This window comes from Dermacentor albipictus, chromosome 2, assembly GCF_038994185.2.
Source record: "Dermacentor albipictus isolate Rhodes 1998 colony chromosome 2, USDA_Dalb.pri_finalv2, whole genome shotgun sequence".
Lineage (NCBI taxonomy): Eukaryota > Metazoa > Arthropoda > Arachnida > Ixodida > Ixodidae > Dermacentor > Dermacentor albipictus.
Genome location: NC_091822.1, coordinates 196711694 through 196734185, shown reverse-complemented (window position 1 = coordinate 196734185; position 22492 = coordinate 196711694). Strand labels below are relative to the sequence as shown.

At 47.3% G+C, this 22492-nt stretch overlaps 1 protein-coding gene across 1 annotated transcript in view; it reads left to right on the top strand.

The window, feature by feature from the left end:
• The first annotated feature begins 13389 nt into the window (after window positions 1–13389).
• The window catches only part of LOC135898565 (scoloptoxin SSD14-like), a 119181-nt gene continuing 110078 nt past the window's right edge, over window positions 13390–22492 (top strand). The window contains exon 1 of the mRNA XM_065427589.1: window positions 13390–13605. Within this exon, the coding sequence (XP_065283661.1) occupies window positions 13529–13605 (77 nt within the window). The 5' untranslated portion in view covers window positions 13390–13528. The remainder of the gene's footprint in view (window positions 13606–22492) is intronic.

Below are 22492 nucleotides of genomic sequence, written 5' to 3'. Positions count from 1 at the left end.
ACATTCGCGCGTTTATTGTTCCGTGCTGACCAGGCTGGATGTTGTGGCGCAAGTTTCAGTGACCAATAAAGGCACAGCGGTAAACTTGAGACGTGTATATCTCGGCAAATACTCTCCCTCTTTTTTCGCTCTTCACACACGCACACACAGACACACAAAATGTATGTCGACTTGATTTAAAAAAAAAATGTTTTTAAGAAGCGCATCAGCTTCTCAAATATGTAAACGAGGACAACAGAAACAGAGGGGCGCGGTTTTTGTTAATAACAACCACATAAAGCCAGCAGGCAATGAAACAAAGGAAAGCATAGGGGTGAATAGCTGTGGTGAAATTAAAACCTAGAGAGTAATGAAAAAAAAGGGAATAACAGTGGACGAAGGTATATGTAACTTTTCGCTGGTGGGGACCAAACCTAAAACCTTCGAATTTGTGTTTTCATTTTTTTCATGCATACATTCCGACAACTGGTCGTTCTTGTTAACCAAACCATTCTCCGTGCAACTTTATCCTTTCACCTGATCAGTCGTGATCCAGGGTCAACCATGGTCAATCATGATGACCTTCGTCGGCCGCCGTGACGTCGTCCTACACAAAGCTTTTGAAGAGCGATCAGAAGCCACGGATCATCAATTTGTTTCATTTCAATGCGTAGCATTCTTCGCCGAGTCAACCCAGTATTTGTCGTTTATCTCGCCTATTTCGCAGAGCAACCACTAACAAGCAGCGAGTAAAAAAAATGGTTTGGATAGTCATCGTACATGACTTCTACCTTAATTAAATTAAACAATGTGTGCCCCAGAAGAAGGTGCGTAGAACTACATTGAACCATGACACCACTGCACCTCTCGAGAAGCGCTGCTTTGCATCAAAGGCTAGGCTCCCCTTACTTATCGGCTATCCCCGTTTGTTCTCTCACCCACACCGCTCTCTTATTGTCTCTGAACGTTATGCATAACATTCTTCGTTCCATCGCTCTTTGCGCAGTTCTTGTTTTCGAGCTTCTTTGTCAGTCTCCAAGTTTCAGCCTCATATGTCAGCACTGGTAGAATGCATTGATTGTACACATTTCTTTTTAATGATAATGGTAAGCTTCCAGTCAGGATCTGACAATTTCCGCCAAATGCGCTCCCACCCATTTTTATTCTTCTGTGAATTTCTTTCTCATGATCAGGGTCCCCTGTGAGTGATTGATAGGTAAACGTACTCCTTCACGGACTCTAGAGGCTGATTGGCGATCCTGAACTCTTGTTCCCTTGCACGGCTATTGATTATTATCTTTGTCTTCTGCATATTAATCTTATACCCCACTCTCATACTCTGTCTGTTAAGATCCTCAATCATTTGTTGTAACTCGTCCCCAGTATTGCTGAACAGGACAATCTCATCCGGAAATCGAAGGTTGCTGAGTTATTCGCCGTTGATCCTTACTCCTAAGCCTTCTCAGTTTAATAGCTTGAATACTTCTTCCAAGCACGCAGTGAATATCATTGGAGAGATTGTGTCGTCTTGTCTGACCCCTTTCTTTATAGGTATCTTCCTACTTTTCTTGGGCAGAAGTAAGGTGGCTGTGCAATCTCTGTATATACTTTCCAAGATACTTACGTAAGCGTCCTCTACTCCTTGCTTACGTAATGCATCTATGACTGCTGGTATGTCGACTGAATCAAATGCATTTTCATAATCGATAAAAGCCATACAGAGAGGCTGATTGTACTCTGCGGATTTGTCAATTACCTGATTGATGACATGAATGTGGTCCATTATATAGTATCCCTTCCTGAAACCTGCCTGTTCCCTTAGTTGACTTAAGTTCACTGTTGCAGTTATTCTATTGGAGATTGTCTTGGTGAATATCTTATATATTGGAAGTAAGCTAATGGGCCTATAATTTTTTAATTCTTTAACGTCTCCCTTTTTGTGGATTAGTATAATGTTGGCATTGTTCCAGTTCTCTGGGACCCTTGAAGTCGATAGACAGTTCACATAAAGGGCCACTAGTTTTTCAAGCATTATGTCTACACCACCTTTGATTAAATCGACTGGTAGGCCATCTTCTCCTGCCGCTTTCCCCCGTTTCATGTCTTCCAATGCCCTTCTCACTTCATCGCTAGTTATAGAAAGAGCCTCTGAAACGTATAATAGAATTCTTCTGCTGCTTTTACTATGTCTTCGAGATTGCTGATCATATTACCTTGCTTATCTTTCAGTGCATACATCTTGGTTTGTCCTATGCCAAGTCTTTTTCTCACTGATTTCAGGCTGCGTCCACTTCTTGCAGCTTCTTCAGTCTTTCTCACGTTATAGTTTCTAATATTATTTTTCTCCTTGTTGATCAGCTTTGACAGTTCCGCGAATTCTATCTTATCTCTTGAGTTGGACACTTTGATTCTTTGGCGTTTCTTTATTAGGTCCTTTGTTACTTGGGAGAGCTTCCCTACTGGTTGCTTTGGTGCCTTGCCTCCCACTTCAACTGCTGCTTCTGAAGCCAGCTTAGCTACGGTTTCATTCATTGCTTCTATGCCATCTTCATCTCTCTGTTTTAAGATGCATATTTGTTTGCAAGTGCTATCCTGAATTGGTCTGCTTTTCCCCTTACTGCGTCTAGGTGGGCCTGTTTCTTATTGACCAATTTTACTTTTTCTCTCTTCAAACTGAGGTGAATCCTAGCCCTCACTAACCTGTGATCACTGCACCTTTACCCTACCTAACACTTCTACATCCTTCACTATGCTGGAATCGGCAGAAAGTATTAAATCAATTTCATTTCTTGTTCACCATTAGGGCTTTTCCAGGTCAAATATTTGTTCCAACATTTCCTGAAGATGTTCATTATTCGCAGCTTATTCCGTACCGCCAATTCTACCAACATCTCTCCCCGAGTGTTCCTAGATACTCCTTCTAATCTAACCGCTTCCTCTAACCTAACCTTGTCCATTGTATGTCCCCTTCCACGGCTCACTCTTCTGTTGCCACTTTAAATCAAAGACCTTGTAATAGTGCGTGGGTCCATTCAACTGCGGTCTCGTTCGGCTCGAGTTGGGTTGTTCTCAATACGCTCTTGCCCTCGCTGCGCCATCTGCGGATTTCCTGACGCAAATAACCTGTGCCACTGGGTATGGGCCGACTATCTATGTACGCCCGTATGTGCGTAAGGCCTCTAAGACCAAGCGCAACCGACGTTCGTGTCCTTGAAATATGGCGGCATGCACAATAACATCGTTCACATATTATTGAGCTAGAGTCACAGTCCACTTAAGGGGAAGCTTTATCTCGGGCGCTCGAATATAAATACATGTAAAAGGAGAATTCGTTTTTATCGGCAAGCCCTGCGCCAAATTTGGCGATGTTTGTTCCATTTAAAGAAAAACCTAATATATATATAGTGACTGTTAGTTTCGAATTGTTGATTTAGGTCATAAATTTTTTATTAAATAGTGGCTAAAATCGGAAATTTTAATAAGGAAACTATCAAGTTCACAACGCCGTAACTCGGCAATGAAAAATGATATCACAATTATGAAAATTGCGTATAATAGTACATCTAAAGCAGACAAAGTCGGCATGTTACACATGAATCTTAAAAAATTTAGTAATATGAAAATACAGCTTTTGCAGAACCCCTGTACACAACGTAACGAATTCACGTAAGATATAAAATGACATGTCAAATCTGTCCGCTTTGAATGTTCGACTAGATGCCATTTACAGAACCGCGACATGTGTTTTGATACAGAATTATAATTTATAAAGTTCGTGCTTTTTTTTCAAACTTTCGAATTGTTGAAAATCTGACAAAATTCAGGCCCTAAATCGCAATTCCGCTTCCAGTATAGTCACTAGAATTTAACCTTCTCAAATGCAACAAATTTCATTAAAGTCGGTCCAGGGGTTATCTCAGAGAAAAGTTTTTACGTTTTGCATGTATTTGAATAGGCCGCGACGTAGTTGGGCACGAACTAAAGTTTCATCTTAAGATGCCCAAATAAAGCTCTGTCCATAAGACGCTAGAACGCATCTGGGGCGTTCGACAGGCGGAAAGGCAGACGGTTGAATTGGTACTGTCCGACAGGGTAACAAAGGCGATCTTCTCTGAGTCTTTCGTGTTCATTGGCATCTGCTAATAGCCAGACAGGAGACTTAGTGTCGTGCGATAACAAACCCCCCTTCAAAGGTATCGCCGAGGCGCAGTGAGGGGTACACATCTTCAAGTGGCGCTGTAATCCACGCTAGACTAAACTGCCCCGTCTTTTTTTTTGACGAGTGCTGCCGGTGACGAACAAGGGCTAGATGACTCGAAGATGGTGCTTCGGTCAAGCATAGCGTGCTCATGTTCTTGTATTGCTCAACGCTCGGACGGTGCCACACGGCGGAGTTGTGGCTTGCGGGCCAACGACCTTCTGCGTCGACGCGGTGCTCGAGCCATGTCGTACAGCCAATCTCGTCTGCTGATGGCGCAAGACAGGAACCGTATTCCTGAAGCAGTGCTTCTGTACTTGTAGATTCCAGTTCAAGGTGGGAAAGCTGGCCCCGAAGTAAAAATTTCCCCAAAGCGTGTTATTAGGCGGCGAGGTAACACGCGGTGTTTTGCCTTCGATACAAGAGAAGCCACGATGGGAGCAACAAGATCTGAAGCTTTACCTATTGCCTTGCCTTGAACAAGTATAATTGGGTGTGCATTGGCATTCACGACAAAAAAGTGTATCGTTCCCTTGTCACACGGAGCAGGCTCCGTGGTGATGCTGCCTCCTGAAATGGTGGTGAGCACAAAAGTATCTCAAAGAGAACGTTCGCTGTAAGGGCCTTTTCAAACTGGGCAGGCGCATGTGAACCAGGACATAGCAGGACTGCGGTGCAGGCCTTTCTCGCTTGCAACACGTCTTGGTTGTTACTACGGTGAGCATTCCGTTGTTTAAGGGCAGGTACGAGTGTAGAGCGGAAGGAGGTGGCACTCTTGAAGCAAGTTAGGACAGCTGTTGCAGTACATGTAAAGTAGTCTGAAACAGAGGCCTGGCAAGGTCGCAGGAACAGGCGTCTGCTGCGCATAGAAAAATTGACGGTAACTCCTAAGGAACTCGTAAGGATTCATAGTGAACCCTTACCAACTAGCTCAGCTTTCTGTCGTTCTAAGCTCCTGCTTGCTTGCACCATCCACAGCCGAGTACAACCGGCCAGATGAAACTATCGGCCACAATAAAATCGATAGCAAGCAAAGAATAGCAGGCTCTCAGTAGAGGCTAGCTGGAGGAGCGGAAGCACGTCTTTGACTAATGAAGAGTTCAGGACATTCAGAGATTCTCCTGTGCCTACGATCGCTTTGACGTTCCGATTGAGCAGGGTCATGTCGACGAAAACGTATGGTGCGTGAGGGTGCTCCACAGCACGCCAGAAAGTGTGACGCGAATGCAGTGCGACTGCTCCTGGCGGTGCAACTAGGCGATCCTCAGAAAACATAATGCTGGTGCGAGACAGCTGTTAAGCCTCAACGGTTTATTCCGCAGGTCGCGCGCTGAAGACGATGACTCTGGCCATGATGATGAATATATACAGTTGAAGATGAAGGGGTAATATAATGCTCACACAATTTCCCCCGCGCGTGGAAGCGGACAACCTGGCCGCTGGTTATGGCGGGAAACGCCGTATGTGAAGGTTTTAAACGCGAAACATGCACAATCTCTGTGGAACGGCAGCGGCCGTCCAAAGGCGGTACAACCGGAGTGACACGATAGTTAACTGGCGAAGTCTGTTCCCGAACAATGTAGGGCTCGATAAAACGGGACTGAAATTTCTCGCACAATCCAGGAGCGCGAACTGGGGTCCACAGTAACACTTCGTCTCCAGGGTGGAAGGAAACGACACGGTGAGATGCATCATAACGAATTTTGCGGTCTCGTTGACTGGCGTCGGTGTTGAGGCGGGCACGTTGGCGACACCGGGCAAGCCGCGAAACGAATTGCTCACACACAGATGTGGATTAACGCACGGGGACACCGAAGAAAGAAGCGTCGAGGATAGTGAGCGGTTGGCGACCATACACGAGGTAAAAGGGCGAGTATCCCGTAGTGCGTTGGACGGCCGTGTTGTATGCGAAAATGACGAATGCTAGAATGACATCCCAATTGGTGTGGTCAGAGTTGATGTACATAGATATCATGTCGGACAGCGTACGATGAAAGCGCTCTATGAGGCCGTTAGTTTGAGGGTGGTAGCTGGAAGTCGTTTTATGGATGGTATTGCACGCACGGAGAACATCGTCGAGAAGTTGAGAGAAAGGTCCTGCTACGGTCACTCAAAAGGACACGTGGGGCTCCGCGCCATAAAAAAATGGCTGTGGCTTAGGTAAGGTTAAGCCCAGGATGCGAAGCATACTAGCCTTTATTTTAGTTGTTGAACCACTGTTTAGCCTGGTGAACTGCTGTTGCTTGGCTATATTTGGTTCGGCTAGACGAAGAAACAACTCATGCATTACTTCTTCGCCTTCAAGAGTGGAACGCGACAGCGTTCCCGTCGACCCGCCAAGGGGTGTAAGACAATGGGCTACAGGGCAGCGACTACGCGCCCCGCATTGGACGCGGTGAGCGTCGAGCAAAGCAGCGTTCGGCGCGGCAACGAAATGTGCGCCTGAGCAAGAGACGCACGCCTTAGAAACAGCGCGTTTCTAAGGGAACACCGCATTCACTAGAGGCGCTTTTGTACCGCTTTGAAGCGTTGTACTCGTGGCTCAGTGGTAGCGTCTCCGTCCCACACTCCGGAGAGCCTGGTTCGATTCCCACCCAGCCCGTCTTGCAAGAGTTGAGCCAAAGCCACTTCTCCTCTGTCGTGACGTCACGGTGTCACGTGATTTCATGGTCACCGCCGCGCCTGAGGAGCTGGGTTGAGCCCTCGTAATATGCTTCGCATAAAAGATGGCTTCCAAGGAAAAGGCTACAACCTCCTCTGCGGATCCCGAAGATAGTGCGGCTGTTTCAGCGTACCATGTCAAGTGGTCTACAGCTGTGACGATCCGTCGTTTACCGCCGGTGGTTAAGGGTAGCGGTCCATAGAGGTCGATACCAATGACTGCGAAAGGAGCTTCAGCACACGGGACAGGTTGGAGCAGTCCAGCCGGAGGTGAGGTCAGCGTTTACGGTGTTGGCAGAGCCAACAGGAAGCTACGTATTTCGCTACGCTGGTTGCAAGTCCAGGCCAAGAGAAGCGGCAGCGAATTCGCTCGTAGGTTTTATGGAAACCAAAGTGACCGGCAGTGGGATCGTCGTGAAAGGTCTCCAATATCTGGGCCCGAAGTGATCGGGGAGCGACAGGAACCCAACAGTGTCCTTCGGGATGAAACACGTACCGGTATAATATCGAATTTTCGATCTTGAAGTTCTTCAACTGCCGACGGATCCGAGTGTAGGTGTGCGAGATGGATCCGCGAATACGTCCCATAACGGAGTGGCAGTAGGAGTCATTATACGTTGGCTTGAGGCAAACGTATGAGAATGGCTGGATGGGAGCTGGTCGAGAGCTGCGAGCGAAGGGAATGCAGGCGACGCGCCCTGCGGTTTCCTCACGGAAGGTGGTAAGCAAGTAGCGTTTGAAGACGGTGGCAAGGGACAACGAGACAGAGCATCAGCGTCCTGGTGTTTCTTTCCAGACTTGTAGGTCACTTCGAAGTCGTATTCTTGTAAACGGAGTATCCAACGGCCGAGACGTCCCGTTAAATTCTTTAGCGTCGCCAACCAGCACAAGGCGTGGTGATCAGTAACGACCGTAAAGTGGCGGGCATGCAGATAAAGCCGAATTTTTTGGACGGACCAAACAACGGCGAGACACTCTTGCTCGGTAATCGTATAATTTTCTCTGCAGCTGTTAGCGTGCGACTTGCGTATGCAACCACACGTTCTTCAGAATTTTGCTGACGTTGCAGAAGAACAGCGCCGATACCGTGTCCGCTGGCGTCAGTATATAGAAGAGTGGGTGCGGTGTTGCCGAAATGAAAAAGCACAGACTCGGACGTGAGGGCATGCTTAAGGGCATCAAAAGCAGTTTGGCATTCGTCCGACCATACGTAGGGAGCTCCAGAAGGAAGGAGTTGATGGAGCGGCGCCGCAACGGTGGCAAAGTTTCGTATGAAGCGCCGGACATACGAAGCTAGGCCAAGGAAGCTACGCAAGTCTTTGGCGCGTTGAGGCCTGGGGAAGCGGAGAACAGCGGTAATCTTGTCGGGGTCGGGTCGAAGGCCCTCCTTGCTGACAAGGTGTCCGAGTACTTTAATGGTTTTTCTGGCGAAGTGGCACTTTTTTGTGTTCAGCTGGAGGCCAGCAGCTGAGAGGCATGTCAGGACTTCGTCGAGGCGCTGCAAGTGCTGATGGAAGGTCGACGAAAATATGATGATGTCGTCAAGGTAGAATAAGCAAGTCTTCCACTTTAGGCCCCGTAGTACGGTGTCAATCACCCGCTCAAATGTGGCGGGGGCATTACACAGGCCGAAAGGCATTACGTTAAATTCGTAAAGTCCATCGGGTGTGGCAAAGGCGGTTTTCTCCTTGTCTGCTTCGTGCATGGGTATCTGCCAGTATCCGGAGCGTAGATCAAAGCTGCAGAAATACTCCGCGCCTTGTAATGAATCTAACGCATCATCGATTCGGGGCAGTGGATATACATCTTTGCGGGTTATTTTGTTCAAGGCACGGTAGTCTACGCAAAATCGCACTGAGCCGTCTTTCTTACGCACCAAAACGACAGGTGACGACCAAGGACTTGAAGATGGACGTATTATGCTATGTTTCAGCATGTCGGCAACGTGGGTATCGATGATCTGTCGTTCAGCGGAAGAAACGCGATATGGCCGCCGGCGCACGATGGTAGTTCCATCTGTGTGTATGCGATGAGCCGTCGCAGAAGTCTGTCCCAGAAGATGAGAGTGGACGTCGAAGCAGACTTTTTGCTTGGATAACAACGCATGTAACTCCTCCGTCTGCTGTGGCGTTATATCGGAGCTGATGGTACTAGCGATATCAGAAGCGGGGACCGGATCCATAGCTGTGGGTGGTCGTGAAACAGCAGTAGTCGAGGTAAGCACAGAGACAGGCTGAGTGTCCAAGACGCACATGAGAACGGCGCCTTTAGAAAGCAAGACTGGCTCATTGGTTGTGTTGAGTACAGCCAAAGTGGCCATGCCGTTGGTGAAGCGAATAAGGCTGGGTGCCGGAGCAATCCCTTTGGACAAGCAACGGGCTGACGGTACAACTAAAGTGTCACCATCGGTGATGTCAGAGTTAACTGCCAGGAGTTGTTCGCGACCAAGGGGCACCGTACAATCGTCAGCAGTTCGTAAGCGAAGGCGCGGTTCGTGCACGTCGTCGGAATTGTCGGTCTCTGTCAAGTTAACGAGGCGTTCACGGCACGAGATGAAAGCCGACGCCGAAGAGAGAAAGACCCACCCTAGTATAAGCATGTGAGCACAGGAAGTCAACACTGCGAACTGGATATGGCGGCGTATCCCGTCGATCGAAACTCTAACGGTGCATTGCGCTGATGGCCGAATCACAACATTATTTGCACCACGAAGAAGAGCTCCACTGTAAGGTGTAGTAATTTTGCGTAGACGAGCGCACAGGCCAGCGTGAATAATAGAAATAGCTGCTCCCGTATCAAGCAATGCTAGGACTGGTACACCTTCTACACACACGAATAAAGTATTGGCCGGGCACGCTGGAGGAATTGTAGTCTGTGCGAGCCATGCAGCTTTCCATCCAAAAACTGCACCATCTAGTTTTCCGATCGGTAGTCAGGAGTGCGGGTGGCCGGTTGCAAGGGCGATGTCGAGCGTCGGAGAGGGGAGGGCGAGCGGCGGCTCCCTGGACAGTAGTTGCGAGGCGCTTCGGGAGATGGAGAAAGTGAGCGTGGGGAGAGCCGGCGCTGGTAAGGACTCGGGGGACGCAACGGGTCTCTCTCATAAATATCATAGCCACGGCGTTCGTCCTGTTGTCGTCTTCGGCAAAAACACGATATGTGACCGCGAATACCACAATAATAACAAATGGGGCGGGGTGTAGGCCGGGTAGTGTAAAATCCTGTGGCAGGCGGACGGGGTGGTAGAGTCGCCAGATGGTTGGGGGCAGTAGCAGGAGCACGAGGCGCTGTCCGAACGAACGCTGGTTGGATAGCCGCAACCTGAGCATGCGAGGTGGATGGCGAAGGAGGGCCACAGCTCGCAGCGCAGGTCATGGAGGATAGCTCCTCTTTGATGATGTCGCGCAGGCCAGTAACCGAAGGCTGAGGCCGGAGAACGGGAGGGCTGAGCAGGCCACACGCTTGGAGCTCTTCGCGTATGAGAGTCCGAATCAGCACACGCAAGTCGGTATCCGACGAAGGAGGCGCGTCACCGGCGACAGGTTGTAAATGGATGGCCTGCAGTGCGTCCAGCTGTTGGCAAGTCGCGATCACATCGTTAACGGTATTAGGATTCTTTATCGCCAGTGCGTTGAACGCGACGTGAGCAATGCCCTTTAGGATGTGACGAACACGCTCAAATTCCGTCATGGTGGCGTCAACACGGCGACAAAGGCGAGAACGTCCTCGATATAAGATGTGTATGTTTCCCCGGGAAGTTGCGTGCGTCCATCAAGCTTTTTCTTGGCGACCTCAAAGCGGACGTTGGGAGCGCCACAAATCTGCCGAAGCTGGTGTTTGAATGCCGCTCAGTCAGGCAAGGTGCTCTCGTGGTTGAAGAACCTTGTCCTGACAACGTCAGTGAGGTAGAATGCGACGTTGCGAAGCTTGTGCATGTCATCCCACCGGTTAGACTCACTCACGCGGTCATAATTGTCCAGCCAGTCATCAACGTCGTCACTACGAAGGCCAGCGAACCTGGTGGGATCGCGCTACAGCGTGCTGACGGTCCATGAAGGAACGGCCGGTGGGGCAGAGACGGTGAGTGACGCCGGAGGCTCCTGGAGGATCTTCTTGGGGCATCCTGGCGGAAAGGTGGAGCAACCGGCGGCCCGAACGAAGCTCCAGGGAAACTCGAAGGCGTAGAGGACCGAGGGATCGAAAGCAGCCTCCACCAGTTGCGAGACAGCTGTTAAGCCTCAACGGTTTATTCCGCAGATCGCACGCTGCAGGCGATGACGCTGGCCATGATGATGAATATATACAGATGAAGAACATGAAGGGGTAATATAATGCTCACACTGGCAATATTTTTTTTTATTAGACAAAGGTAGGTAAAACATAAAGCAAAATGAGAAACAAGTAACAACAATGAAATACATTTATACTCTCTGCAGATCCCAGCACAGTGCAGGGTGTAGAAGTGTTAGGTAAGATAAACTGCAGTGACCATAGTTTAGTGACGTCTAGGATTTCCCTCAATTTGCAGAGAGAAAGACTAAAATTAGTTATGAATAAATAAGCCAACCAAGATGCAGTAAGGGTAAAAGGGGATGAATTCAAGCTGGTGCTCGCAAACAAATATGCAGCTTTAGAAAGGGAAGATGAAGATAGCGTAGAACCAAGATGCAGTAAGGGTAAAAGGGGACGAATTCAAGCTGGTGATCGCAAACAAATATGCAGCTTTAGAAAGGGAAGATGAAGATAGCGTAGAGGTATTGAATGAAACCGTAACTAGGCTGGTTTCAGAAGGAGCAATTGAACTGAATAAAGAAAAGACAAAGCAGGAAAGTGCTCAACTCAAGAGATCAGATAGAATTGGCTGAACTGTCAAAACTGATCAACAAGGAGAAACAAATGCGAAGGTTTTATATGGTTCCAGGGACCAACTCAATACAGTTTCTTAAATACGGCAGTCCACTTGTGCAAGCAATATGAGGTATTATTGTTATTATGCTTCTTGGAATGTGGCAGAATAAAGTATATCTTTATTTTTCTCTCGTCTTTCGGACACGTGAGGGTCCGTCGGTGCTCCTGTTTCTTCCTGTATTCACAGAAATGAAAGGCAGCATATCTGTTCAGAACCCTTTGCTTGCACAGCACTTACGCCTGAAAATGTTATCGGATAGTTTGCCTTTTGTGCCGTGAGCATGCTTGTTCGCACTCATTAGTCCTAGTTGGCTCAGGTTTGATAACGGCATCGTCAACACAGGCAGCCAGCAATCTCCAAGATACTTCAGAGTACGATCGCACTAATGCGATAGTACGATATCACGAAAAATTGGGTAACACAGAAGGCTATGTTATGTATCGACTCAGTATGCTCGGCGATGTCTGCAGCTATGTGTTTTCTGAGCCTTGCACATTTTACGTGCAGGGCCATAGTACATTTAGATTGAGAAAGTATGAATATAATATGAACGTTGCTCGCTTCTCACGTGACAGAAATTATTTATTTATTTATGTTTATAATTGTGCACGCAATAAAACGTGAAACTTAAAAGTTTAAATCTTAGACTGATCGAATTTCTTTATTTGTTTTTTAGGATAGCCTAAAATAATTTTGTGGGCACAGTATGACAGGAATGGCGGTCTAGTTGGTTTGAATCCATGATAGAATGTGTAAGCGCGACTGAACGAGGACGTAGAAAGAAACAGACACAGAGACAGCGCTCAGTGTGATTGGACCACAGACCGCCAGGCCGTGCCGCGACAGTTTGAGACAGGCTTTTGAGACAATTTCTTTGTATATTTTTTAAAAATTATATTCTTACCTAAATCGTGAACAGCATGCTGGATTGTATCCTTATAAGTCATGCTCATTTCCTTTCCATCAGCGTCTCGAAACACATTCTGGCCAATTATCAGTCCTTTTAATAAAGATGAAGAAATAAGAACAACAAAGATTAGCAAGAAGTGGCTTTAGCAAGGAAGCCTTCCGTAAGGCGCTTAAGTCCGTATTGGCTGGGTAAACATTGCAGTCGCTGTCGTGGCGTGGGGACATAATGTAAGTAGAAAGAAGAAATCGACAGAAAAGAGCGCGATGGTGTGTTGGGTTGCTTGCTATATTCTGAAATCTCGCACCGCAAATGTAAACGGAGTTTATGCGCGAAATTTCCGGCAGTAAAATGAACAGTGAGTTACTGCTTCTTCTGTCCATTTGTTCTTCTTATATGCCTTTTGTATTACATACTGACAGCTACGCACCCTACTAGCCCAGCATCACACTTTGGTAAGCTACATTCCACTCACTGCGTGTAACAGTATTGGTGAACAAGACCGATTAATGCAAGTTCAGTTCGACCGAGCTATCTTTGGAAGATGCCGTACCAACAAGCCCCTATAGCCACCCTCATCAACTTCAAAAATACCTTTTTTTTTTCTGAAATTGGAAAGTTGTCAAAACTTCCGTGTCGAGTAGCAGCACTTTTAGTTTCGTTTTCATCATGTGTCGACCGCAGCGCTGGGTTCCTGGAGCGGCAGCAAGGCAAAACTGTTGCGCGGAAGTCACGTGGCCTTCGCCCAGCTGCGTCTGCCGGTCTGCCGTGTCTCGGCCGGTGATGGTCGTGGTGGCTAGTGTGGCGCCGGAAAGGTAGGAAAAATTGCTCCCGTCTCGGCTGGCTGGCTCCGCCCGCCGCTGCTCTCGGCTCGAAAATGACCGACGCCGACTACACGCCGGTGCCCACCTTTGAAAGCGGCGACGACCGCAAGGCTGGAGCACTCTTGAAGACGTGAGTGTTCTGCCGTGTTTTGTGGCTGTCTGCTGCTGTGTCGTTAACCAAACTTGAGCTTGACAACGCTCGTTGTAGACTCGGGAGTCGACCACATTATTTTGCCATGCTTGGCGAGTACGGATTTTCCTGCTTACTATGAAGGAGATTGTAATGGGGCTTAAGTGGCGCTTTGATGCTATTACCTTTGGCGTTCTGCTGCAGAGCTTGATATTTCTTTGACAGGTACAGGACAGGTGGGGGTAAGCTGGGCACGACGGGCGGATGCGAAGCGCACGTTTTTTCGCAGCTCGTCAATGTCGCCTGGCAGGGCGAAAATGCAAACGCCCGTTTCTCAATAGTCGTAAGCCGTCGTCAGGGTGTATTGTACCGCGTACTCCGTACCGCTCTGCTGTGTTTCTGTTGGCGGTAGCTAAACCTTAGATAAACAAGCTCAAGTGGACAGTGCGAAGTTTTGTGGGTATGCGCCACGAGGTTTCTGATAGCGGTTTCGGCTCGCTGGCTGACGCACTATTGTTGAGGTCGAAACACGTGCTTTTGTTCCGCTGTGATCGGAGTATTTTGGCGCCGAATGACGTAGCCTCCGCGTTCGAGGAACGCCCACCGCAAATTTTCTCAACACGAACGTATGCGTCGAAATGCGCGGCGCGAAGCAGCGTCACGTTTCGCTATGCGCATTGAAAAGCTTCGCTAAGCGGTTCACGACCTCGGCAAATTGTGCACGATGAGATGGGAAGCAGTGTCCGCGTTAAATCTAACATCGAGGGGACTGAGCTTTTCCTTGCTGTGGCTTGACTTATCGCAAGCTTGAACTGTCGTCGTTGAAGAAAACTTGCGCCTGCTTTTTGTAGTTTACCGGACGTTTAATGCTGTTGTACGAGTAAGATCGAGCTTGAAGGGCCTACTGAAGGCTAATTGTCGAGTGAGCGATTTCCGTAACTTTGCAGAGCTCTCCTGAAGCAAAATAAATTTGGTTCTTTTCTGGCGCAACCGCCGTGTCGGCTATACCTATTGTACCAGTGCTGCCCTGAGTAGGCCAACCGACTTCGCTTCAAATAGCAATTAAACAGTCATCGCGGGAGTGCTTGGAGAAGGTCCTTATTTTGCCTCGTGCATTGTTCTTGCCTTCGTCATTTCTAGCGATATGCGTCGTGCCTCAGTCGGCTTAATTATACAACGGCGACCTTTTTCTCCGGCTCCGCTAGATTGTCAAGATAAAGTTCGCACGTTTGTCTTTCCTTGAACGCTGGGGGGACTACGGCAGAGATGCGCTTTTGTGTGTATGTGTGTGTGTGTGTGGCGCTACTTGAAGACTGAACAGGTCTGCGTTAAATGTTTGCAGCCCCCACTGATAGCGCTCTCAGCGTGATCGCATTGCAAAAGTGAGGCATTCGTTGACATTTCAGCAATAAAGTGCTAACTTGGGCCGGTTGGTAAACGTCTGAAAAAAAAAAATAAATAAATATATATATATATATATATATATATATATATATATATATATATATATATATATATATAATGTATGTATGTATGTATGTATGTATGTATGTATGTATAAAAATGCACACACACCTCTACCACATGACCGGCTTTTCCCATACTTCATACTTCTTTAAATTCAACTTTGACGCTCCTAATGCTACCGCATTAAACGTATCGAAGTGTTCGTGACGGGTCACGCCGCCGATCCCTGTGACAACACCTGATGCGCATTCTTGGAAACAGTCATGCAGCGCAAAATTAGAGGATGCAGTTGTGGGCACATACGCATCGCAAATGGCACGGTCTCCCGTATTGTTCCCATTGTTTTCCGCGGTGTACAAGTTTTGTTCCTCAAATATCACAATAACCAGGTCAAGCTACAGGTCACCTGCAACATGTTTCGTGCTACGAAGAACAAGCGGTGTCCCCGTCTGAGGCTTCGGCATTTCTTGATTGGGGCCGGCCTGCGACACTTGCGGTCGTGCTTGCGTGGCTTTGACGCTCTTGACAGCCTCGACATTGCTGCATGTGTCCCTTGCTATGCTACGCCTCGTGTCACTACCACGGCTGGCTGGATGTACGGTGTTGGCCTCAACGCCCAATCCTACAGTGAGGGGAAGTGTGACCACCTTGGTCTTCCCCCCCATCGAGTATCTATGAAAGTTCCGGATAGAGTGGCATCGATCACTGTGAGTGGCGACTGAGCTTGCCGGGACAAAGGTTCGCTCCAAGTTTTAATTCGAGATTCAGAGTGAAATACGCGCTACAGTTGGGAGGCTCTATAGAAACGGATCTTGAACAACGCTCGAGCTGCAGCACCCCACAGTACAACCCGTACTTCGTTGTCGAATAGTTTTTTTTTTTTCTGCGCAACACGTCAGTGGAGGGCATTCTCGCTTTTCAGTTGACAAAAGGAATGGAATGTGGAGCTTGTTTATCAGAGCTCAGCCAGTGGGAAGTTTCCTAACGTGAGACTTTGCATTTATTGTAGGCGTGTTGGTCAAGCTGCGATTGACCAAGATAAGTCTATATACGGCATGAAAAAAAGAAAAGGAAATGACACGATGGAAGGAACAAAATTGAGGTTTAACCAGGCAGGTATTCAGTCTTTTCCTGGCCACGGGTGCACTAAAATAAAGCAGCAGACGAATCTACTCGGTATATAGCCCAAGATGACCAGCTGTATGTCGAGCTGTTATCGCATTTGTTTTGTTATGGGAACGACAATAAAGAAGACCTCGGAAATGGGAAATATCGAAATTCTTTCACGCGATGTGTGGTGCGAGATAAATTTTGCAAAGGACGTTACACTTGTGACGCTCGCGTCGATTCCAGTAGTCGCGTTGCTGACCTGTGAATGTGTGTAGGACCTCCTCGAAAAGGTGCGCGCGTGCGTGTGACGCGCAGTGGTGTGCGCGCGGCCGGACGACGTCGGAGCGCGTGCGTCGCTCCTCTGTTGCCCGGCACCGTTCTTGTTAATAGCGGCGCCGCGTTTGTATGGGGTGCGCAGGGTTACACCGAGTCTTTGAGGACTGTGAGAAACCGGCGAATATTTGGCACGCGGTGTGGCTGACCGACTGACTATATATGGAGAAAATACGAGGGTGGCCAAGTGCAGTTAATTTAGTCCATTCCTTTCCACATAACTGCCCTGGTAAACGGCAGGTGACTGTGTTCATAAGCAGTGCTGTTAGATTCGTGCCCTTGCTAAAGAGACCGTGTCGTCCTGTGACGGTGCGTCCCGACTTACAACATGTATGTAAGAAACGAGATCCGGCTGTGGACGTATAACTGTTTGCATAGTTGATACGTGTTTAGTACAGCCAATCAGTCTCTTCTTCGACGCATGGTAGGCGTATGTTTTTAAAGCTATCGCTCCAGGCAGAACAATATAATGCCACGTGACCTTTCTGCAGTCGGCCAGAGCCTTCGCACGGCCACTCCCGAGGCGTGTGGCGGGTTACGTCGCGCGATGCGCCGTTCTATTCCGAAGGGCTTGCGTCACGTAACTCGCTGCACGATGTTCGCTCCGGCGATTCTGCCAGCGCGAAAATTGCATTAAGAAATCCTTGGGCCTTTAAATGGTTCCGTCTGAACAACCGATGTTCTCGATATATGCCTGATTTGTATAGCAGTTTGCATGGATATGTTTCGGTTGTTTGTCACGTTTGTTTGTTGCCAATAAAAATCCGGCAATAGGCAGTGTTGTAGGATGATCGCTGTCTAGTAGGTGGACGTGCTAAAAAAAGTTAGACGTATATGTCACGAATTAGTAGTTCGTGCACAACCACACCTGTATTTTATAACGTACTTACACTCGGAAATAAGCGACTACCGCCGTTCCCCCCCAAGATAAAGATAAAGTCCATGTGCTCGTGCAGCGTCTACTATAGCGCACTGGTCTTGTATATTAGCGATTCCTCGTCACCTAGGCCTTAATATTCTCCAATCGAAGGCTGAGGCTGCGTTTCTCTTGACAACGAAAATAAATAACATGCATAATAGAACAGCCTGACGAGAAAAAAAAGTTGAAAGCGAAGACGCAATTATGCGCATTATCGAAATATGGCTGTCATTCAAGAGCAGTGAAGGAATGCTGTAGATGCAGAGAAGTGGGCCTGATGCAACGAAGGAATTGGTCTTGAACAAGCTCGGAAGATGCCAAGCTTTTCGGTAGTTTGATTGGATAGATTACGAATGAGGCTAATTAATAATGTAGAGGCGTAAAGCAACGGAGAATTAGCAAAATCACTGAAAAATATCAAGACAAGCGAATACCAGATAGCTGGCGATAAAGAACGAATTTAATTTTTAATGTAAAAGTAGATAGAATTTTCCAACATTAAATCCTACAGACCAAGTAGATTATCTTCAATGGTATACAGTGAGGTTAAGGTTAACACACGCCTGAAATCGTACTTGCAAGCTCGTGGTCAGGACATGAGACATTTGGATAACTGCAGAATAGTTTTGCAATGGAGACTCATAAGCGATAATTTATCACAGTCTCCAGAAATAAAAACTAACGTACAGCGCGAAGGACAAGGACTGCGAGAGACATGTCGTTCCTCGTAGTCCTTGTTCTTTGCGCTGTACGTTATTTTTGATCATGAATTACCAACTAGCCCAAGCAACCACCATAGTCCAGAAATAAACATTTGTATATTTGACTTTCTAGGCTATCAGCAGTGTGTAAATATTAAAATTTTGTGTAATTCCTAGGGATGAATGTATGGGGGAAGACAACATAACGCTACTAGAGGAAACATACAATACATGGGAAGGGCTAACGGCGGGACAGTTGACGTTAAGAAAGTTATGCTCCAGCGCTACCTGTTATGGCGTCTGCTCGTTATGATGTACACTCGCGGTGAAAAGTAGGCGTACCACATGCAACTGTGGCGACAAAAAACTTAATTTCTTTGCAACTACACTGACAACCTGGAACTGACGAGGGCACTGCGATGTTTGCAATATCAAGTCTGAACCGCAGTATTCCGCACACTTTTGGCCGCGGGTGCACATGATGGCGTAGAAAGGAGGCTAAACTTAGATAAATTAGGTTAGGGTACAGTCTCGTATTACAAAGACGTGTGGAGGTTTTATGTACGCACGTGGTTTTCTTTGCGGACGGTCAAAAATATTCGGCTTATGGCGGATATTTGCGCCGAAGACGGCGGCGCTCTGTAGAATTCATGTTCAGTGGCTGTTGACGGGAAGGTCACGAGGGCGTGCGACCGCCCTCAGTGTGGATTAGCGCCGATGGCTGTCCAGTGAGCGCTACAAGTCGTAGGTTCGTTTCCAGGCTTTAAAGCGAGATGTGCCCCTACGCCGAAGTTTCGGCGCACTCAAAGCAACCCCGTATCTCGAAGGGCTGTGAGGGCCCCCTATTGTTTTCCCCTCAAGATGTTCTCTGCGAGGGCGGCCTGAGCGTCGTTCGGTTCAGCGGCCGATACGGCGCGACGATGGAATATGGCGAGGTCCCGCGCTTTCTTTGCGTCCTTTGCAATTAACGTGGTGGGTAAGGCACCAGGGCAACCAGTAGGCAAGCTCTCTCAAGTAACAAAGGACCTAATAAACGACAAAGCATGAAGGTGTTTAACTCTGGAGATGCTATAGAACTCCCTGGGAACTGTGAAAGCCGGTAAGTGGTATTCGAAATTAAAACGTCGGGAAGATTGAAGAAGCAGCAAAATATAGGCGGAACATGAAATCAGTGAAATAGAAACTAGGCATAGGAAAGAGCAAGATGTATGCAGTGAAGGATAAGCGAGGTAATGCAATCAGCGATTTCGATGCCATAGTAAAGGCAGCAGAAAACTTCTGTACAGACATGTACAGCACCCAGAGCAGCCATACAACTTTGAACGGAAGTCGTGACGAACAGTATTCAGAAGTATCCCATGTAACTAGTGATGAGGTTAAAAGGGCTTCGCAAGACATGCCCAGAGGAAAAGTGGCAGAAGATGGAATAACAGTCGATTTAATGGAAGATGGCAGGGATATTCCGCTTGCAAAGCTTGCTAGCCTTTATACGCAATGCCTCACGACGTCGAGGGTTCCAGTGAGCTGCAAGAATGCCAGCATTATACTGATCCATAAAAAGGGAGACGTTAAAGAATTCCATTATAGGCCCATTAGCTTGCTTTCAGTATTGCGCAAGATATTCAGGGTAAATGCCAATAGAATCGGTGCAACAATTCAATAACAAAGAGAACAGGCTGGCTCCAGGAAGCGGTATTCTACGATGGATTACATCCATGCCCTCGATTAGGCAATTTATAAATCTGCAGAATACAAAAAAGCACTCTATATAACTTTAATATATTACGAAAGTGGGTTCGGTTCAGTAGAGGTACCAGAAGTCATGGAGGCATTGAGTAATTAAAATGTACAGAAAGCATACGTGAATACCTTAGCGAATTTCGGTAAAGGCTCCAGAGCTGCCTTAAATCTCTGCCAGAAAAGTAGAGGTACCTATCGAAAAAACGGGCCAGGCAAAGAGACATCTCTCCAATGTTATTCACTGCATGCTTGGAAGAAGTGTCCAAGCTATTCCACTAGGGAGGATTAGGAGTGAAGATCCACGGCGAATAATCACCGCAATCTATGGTTTGCAGATGACGTTGTCCTGTTCAGCAACACTGGAGATGAATTGCAACAAATTATTGAGAACTTTACCGAGAAAGTGTAAGAGTAGGATTGGATATTGTCTTCTTTTCCATTACTCCTTCAATAACCGCGCTGTGTGTAGGGTATATGAGTATAAGTATCTCGGTGTCATTTTTGCGCATATCATGGTATAATCATATTGATTACATTTCTACAAAAGCACTGAGAAATTGAAGTTACCCACGTCGTACACTATCCAAGTCTCCAAAAGAGACTAAACTACATTTATATAAATTGCTAATTCGTCCTGTTGACTACGCATCTGTCGTTTGGAACCATTATAAGCAGTGTGAGATTAACAGGCTAGAAGCAATTCAGAAAGAAGCTAAGATTTATATGTCACCGTTATGATCGTGACTTTTCACCCTCTTCGGTACTTGGTTTCTTGAATTTAACTTCACTCTATTCACGTCGCCGCATAGCATCTTTAGATTTCTTGCACAGCATCGTCAATTCTTCTGTTAGACTTTAAAAAAACTACACTAACCTCGCGTTAGTCATCGACGAGACATCCCAACTTTAACTTGTCGCCCTACTTTGCACGCCTGTAATATGTTTGAATTCAGCTTTTTCCCTTGTTCCATAGAGGACTGGAATTCCTTAACTGGGTCTATTCGCTCACGTTTACCCCGAAGTTTTGTATCTGCCATCCAAGATGAATGGTCCTAGCACACCACCCTCGTCGTTGTATCGTGCCTTTCTGTGTGTAATTTTCCTCTGTTAATCCTCTCCTGCTATGGCGCTTATTGAGCTGCAGAATAAATAAATAAATAAATAAATAAATAAATAAATAAATAAATAAATAAATAAATAAATAAATAAATAAATAAATAAAATTTGCAGAAGACCCTGGCAAGAGAACGAGACTTAATGGTTGGCCGTCGAGCTCTATAATCTCTGCAACAGTACGTTTTTCTATATCGGTTACTCACAGGGGACCCTGATCATGAGTCTAAGAATAAAAATAGGGTGGAACGCATAACGGCAGGCATTACCAAATCATGACTGGCAATTTACTGCTATCCTTGAAAAGAAAAGAGTACAATCATTGCATTCTACCTGTGCTAACACACGGGGCAGGAACTTGGAGGTTAATAAAGAAGTTTGAATAGTTAAGGACCGCGCAATGAGTGGTGAAAACAAAAAATTTAGCCATAACGTGAAGAGACCGGCAGAGAGAGAGAGAGAGAGAGAAACAACTTTACTGGTCCATTATGAACTGAAACGCGTTAAGCGTCTGATGGGGTGGCTCCCTCTTCGCGGGCTCCATATGCTTCCAGGGCCGCCTGGCCCCTGTGGATCAGTCGGAGCTGGTCTTCCAGGGCGGGGCTGGACAGCATGATCTCCCATCGCTCGTAAAGGGTGGGGATAGCAGGGGGGTTAGTTATGGGTATAGGTGGGGGGTGGTCTATGGAAAAATTGCACTCTCCTATGACGTGCCGAAGGGTGCCTAATGCATTGCAGTGAGGACATGTGTTCTTATATCTCTCTGGGTATATTTTGTTCAGGAGGCAGGGGTGGGGAAAGGATCCTGCCTGGATTTGCCTGTATATTGTTTGTTCGGCTCTGGTCAAGGAGTGGTGGGGGTGCGGGAAGGTCTTCCTGCCGTCCCTGTAATATTTCACTATATCTCTGTAATTTGTGATGGGTTGCAATCCCCTTGCCTCCTCCTCGTTGGCCCGGGAGTTTAGCGCTCGGGCCTGTTGATGACCGGCAGACAGCGGTGTGGATTAGAGCAAATGGGAGTAGCCGATAGTCTAGCCAAGATTAGGAGGGAAAGATGTAGCTGGGTAGGCCATGTAATGGGTAGAGCAGATGAACGGTGGTCTATTACAGAATGGATGCCGAGAGAAGGGAAGCGAAGTCGACGACGGCAGAGAATTAAGTAACTAAACTGATGCCACATGGAGTGTCATGCAGTTACAGGATGTCACAACTTGTATCCTGTACTTTACACACTAAATATAGCGGACTATTTCATATGGCGAAACAGGAATTCTTGACGCACATTGCCAATATACAGCCACCGAACTACGCCGTGCACGCCGTCTCCGATCGGCATCGAGTGAAGACTCGACGCTCCGTGAATGCGGGTAGGGAGCGTGAAATTCACCGATCTTGGACACTCCGTCGTCGTTTCCGAGATACTGCTTCCTAGTTGACGCCTTGCGGGCTTAGCTTATAACGGAGGACGAGTGCAATCCTTCACGCATCTCATGTCGGGTCAATC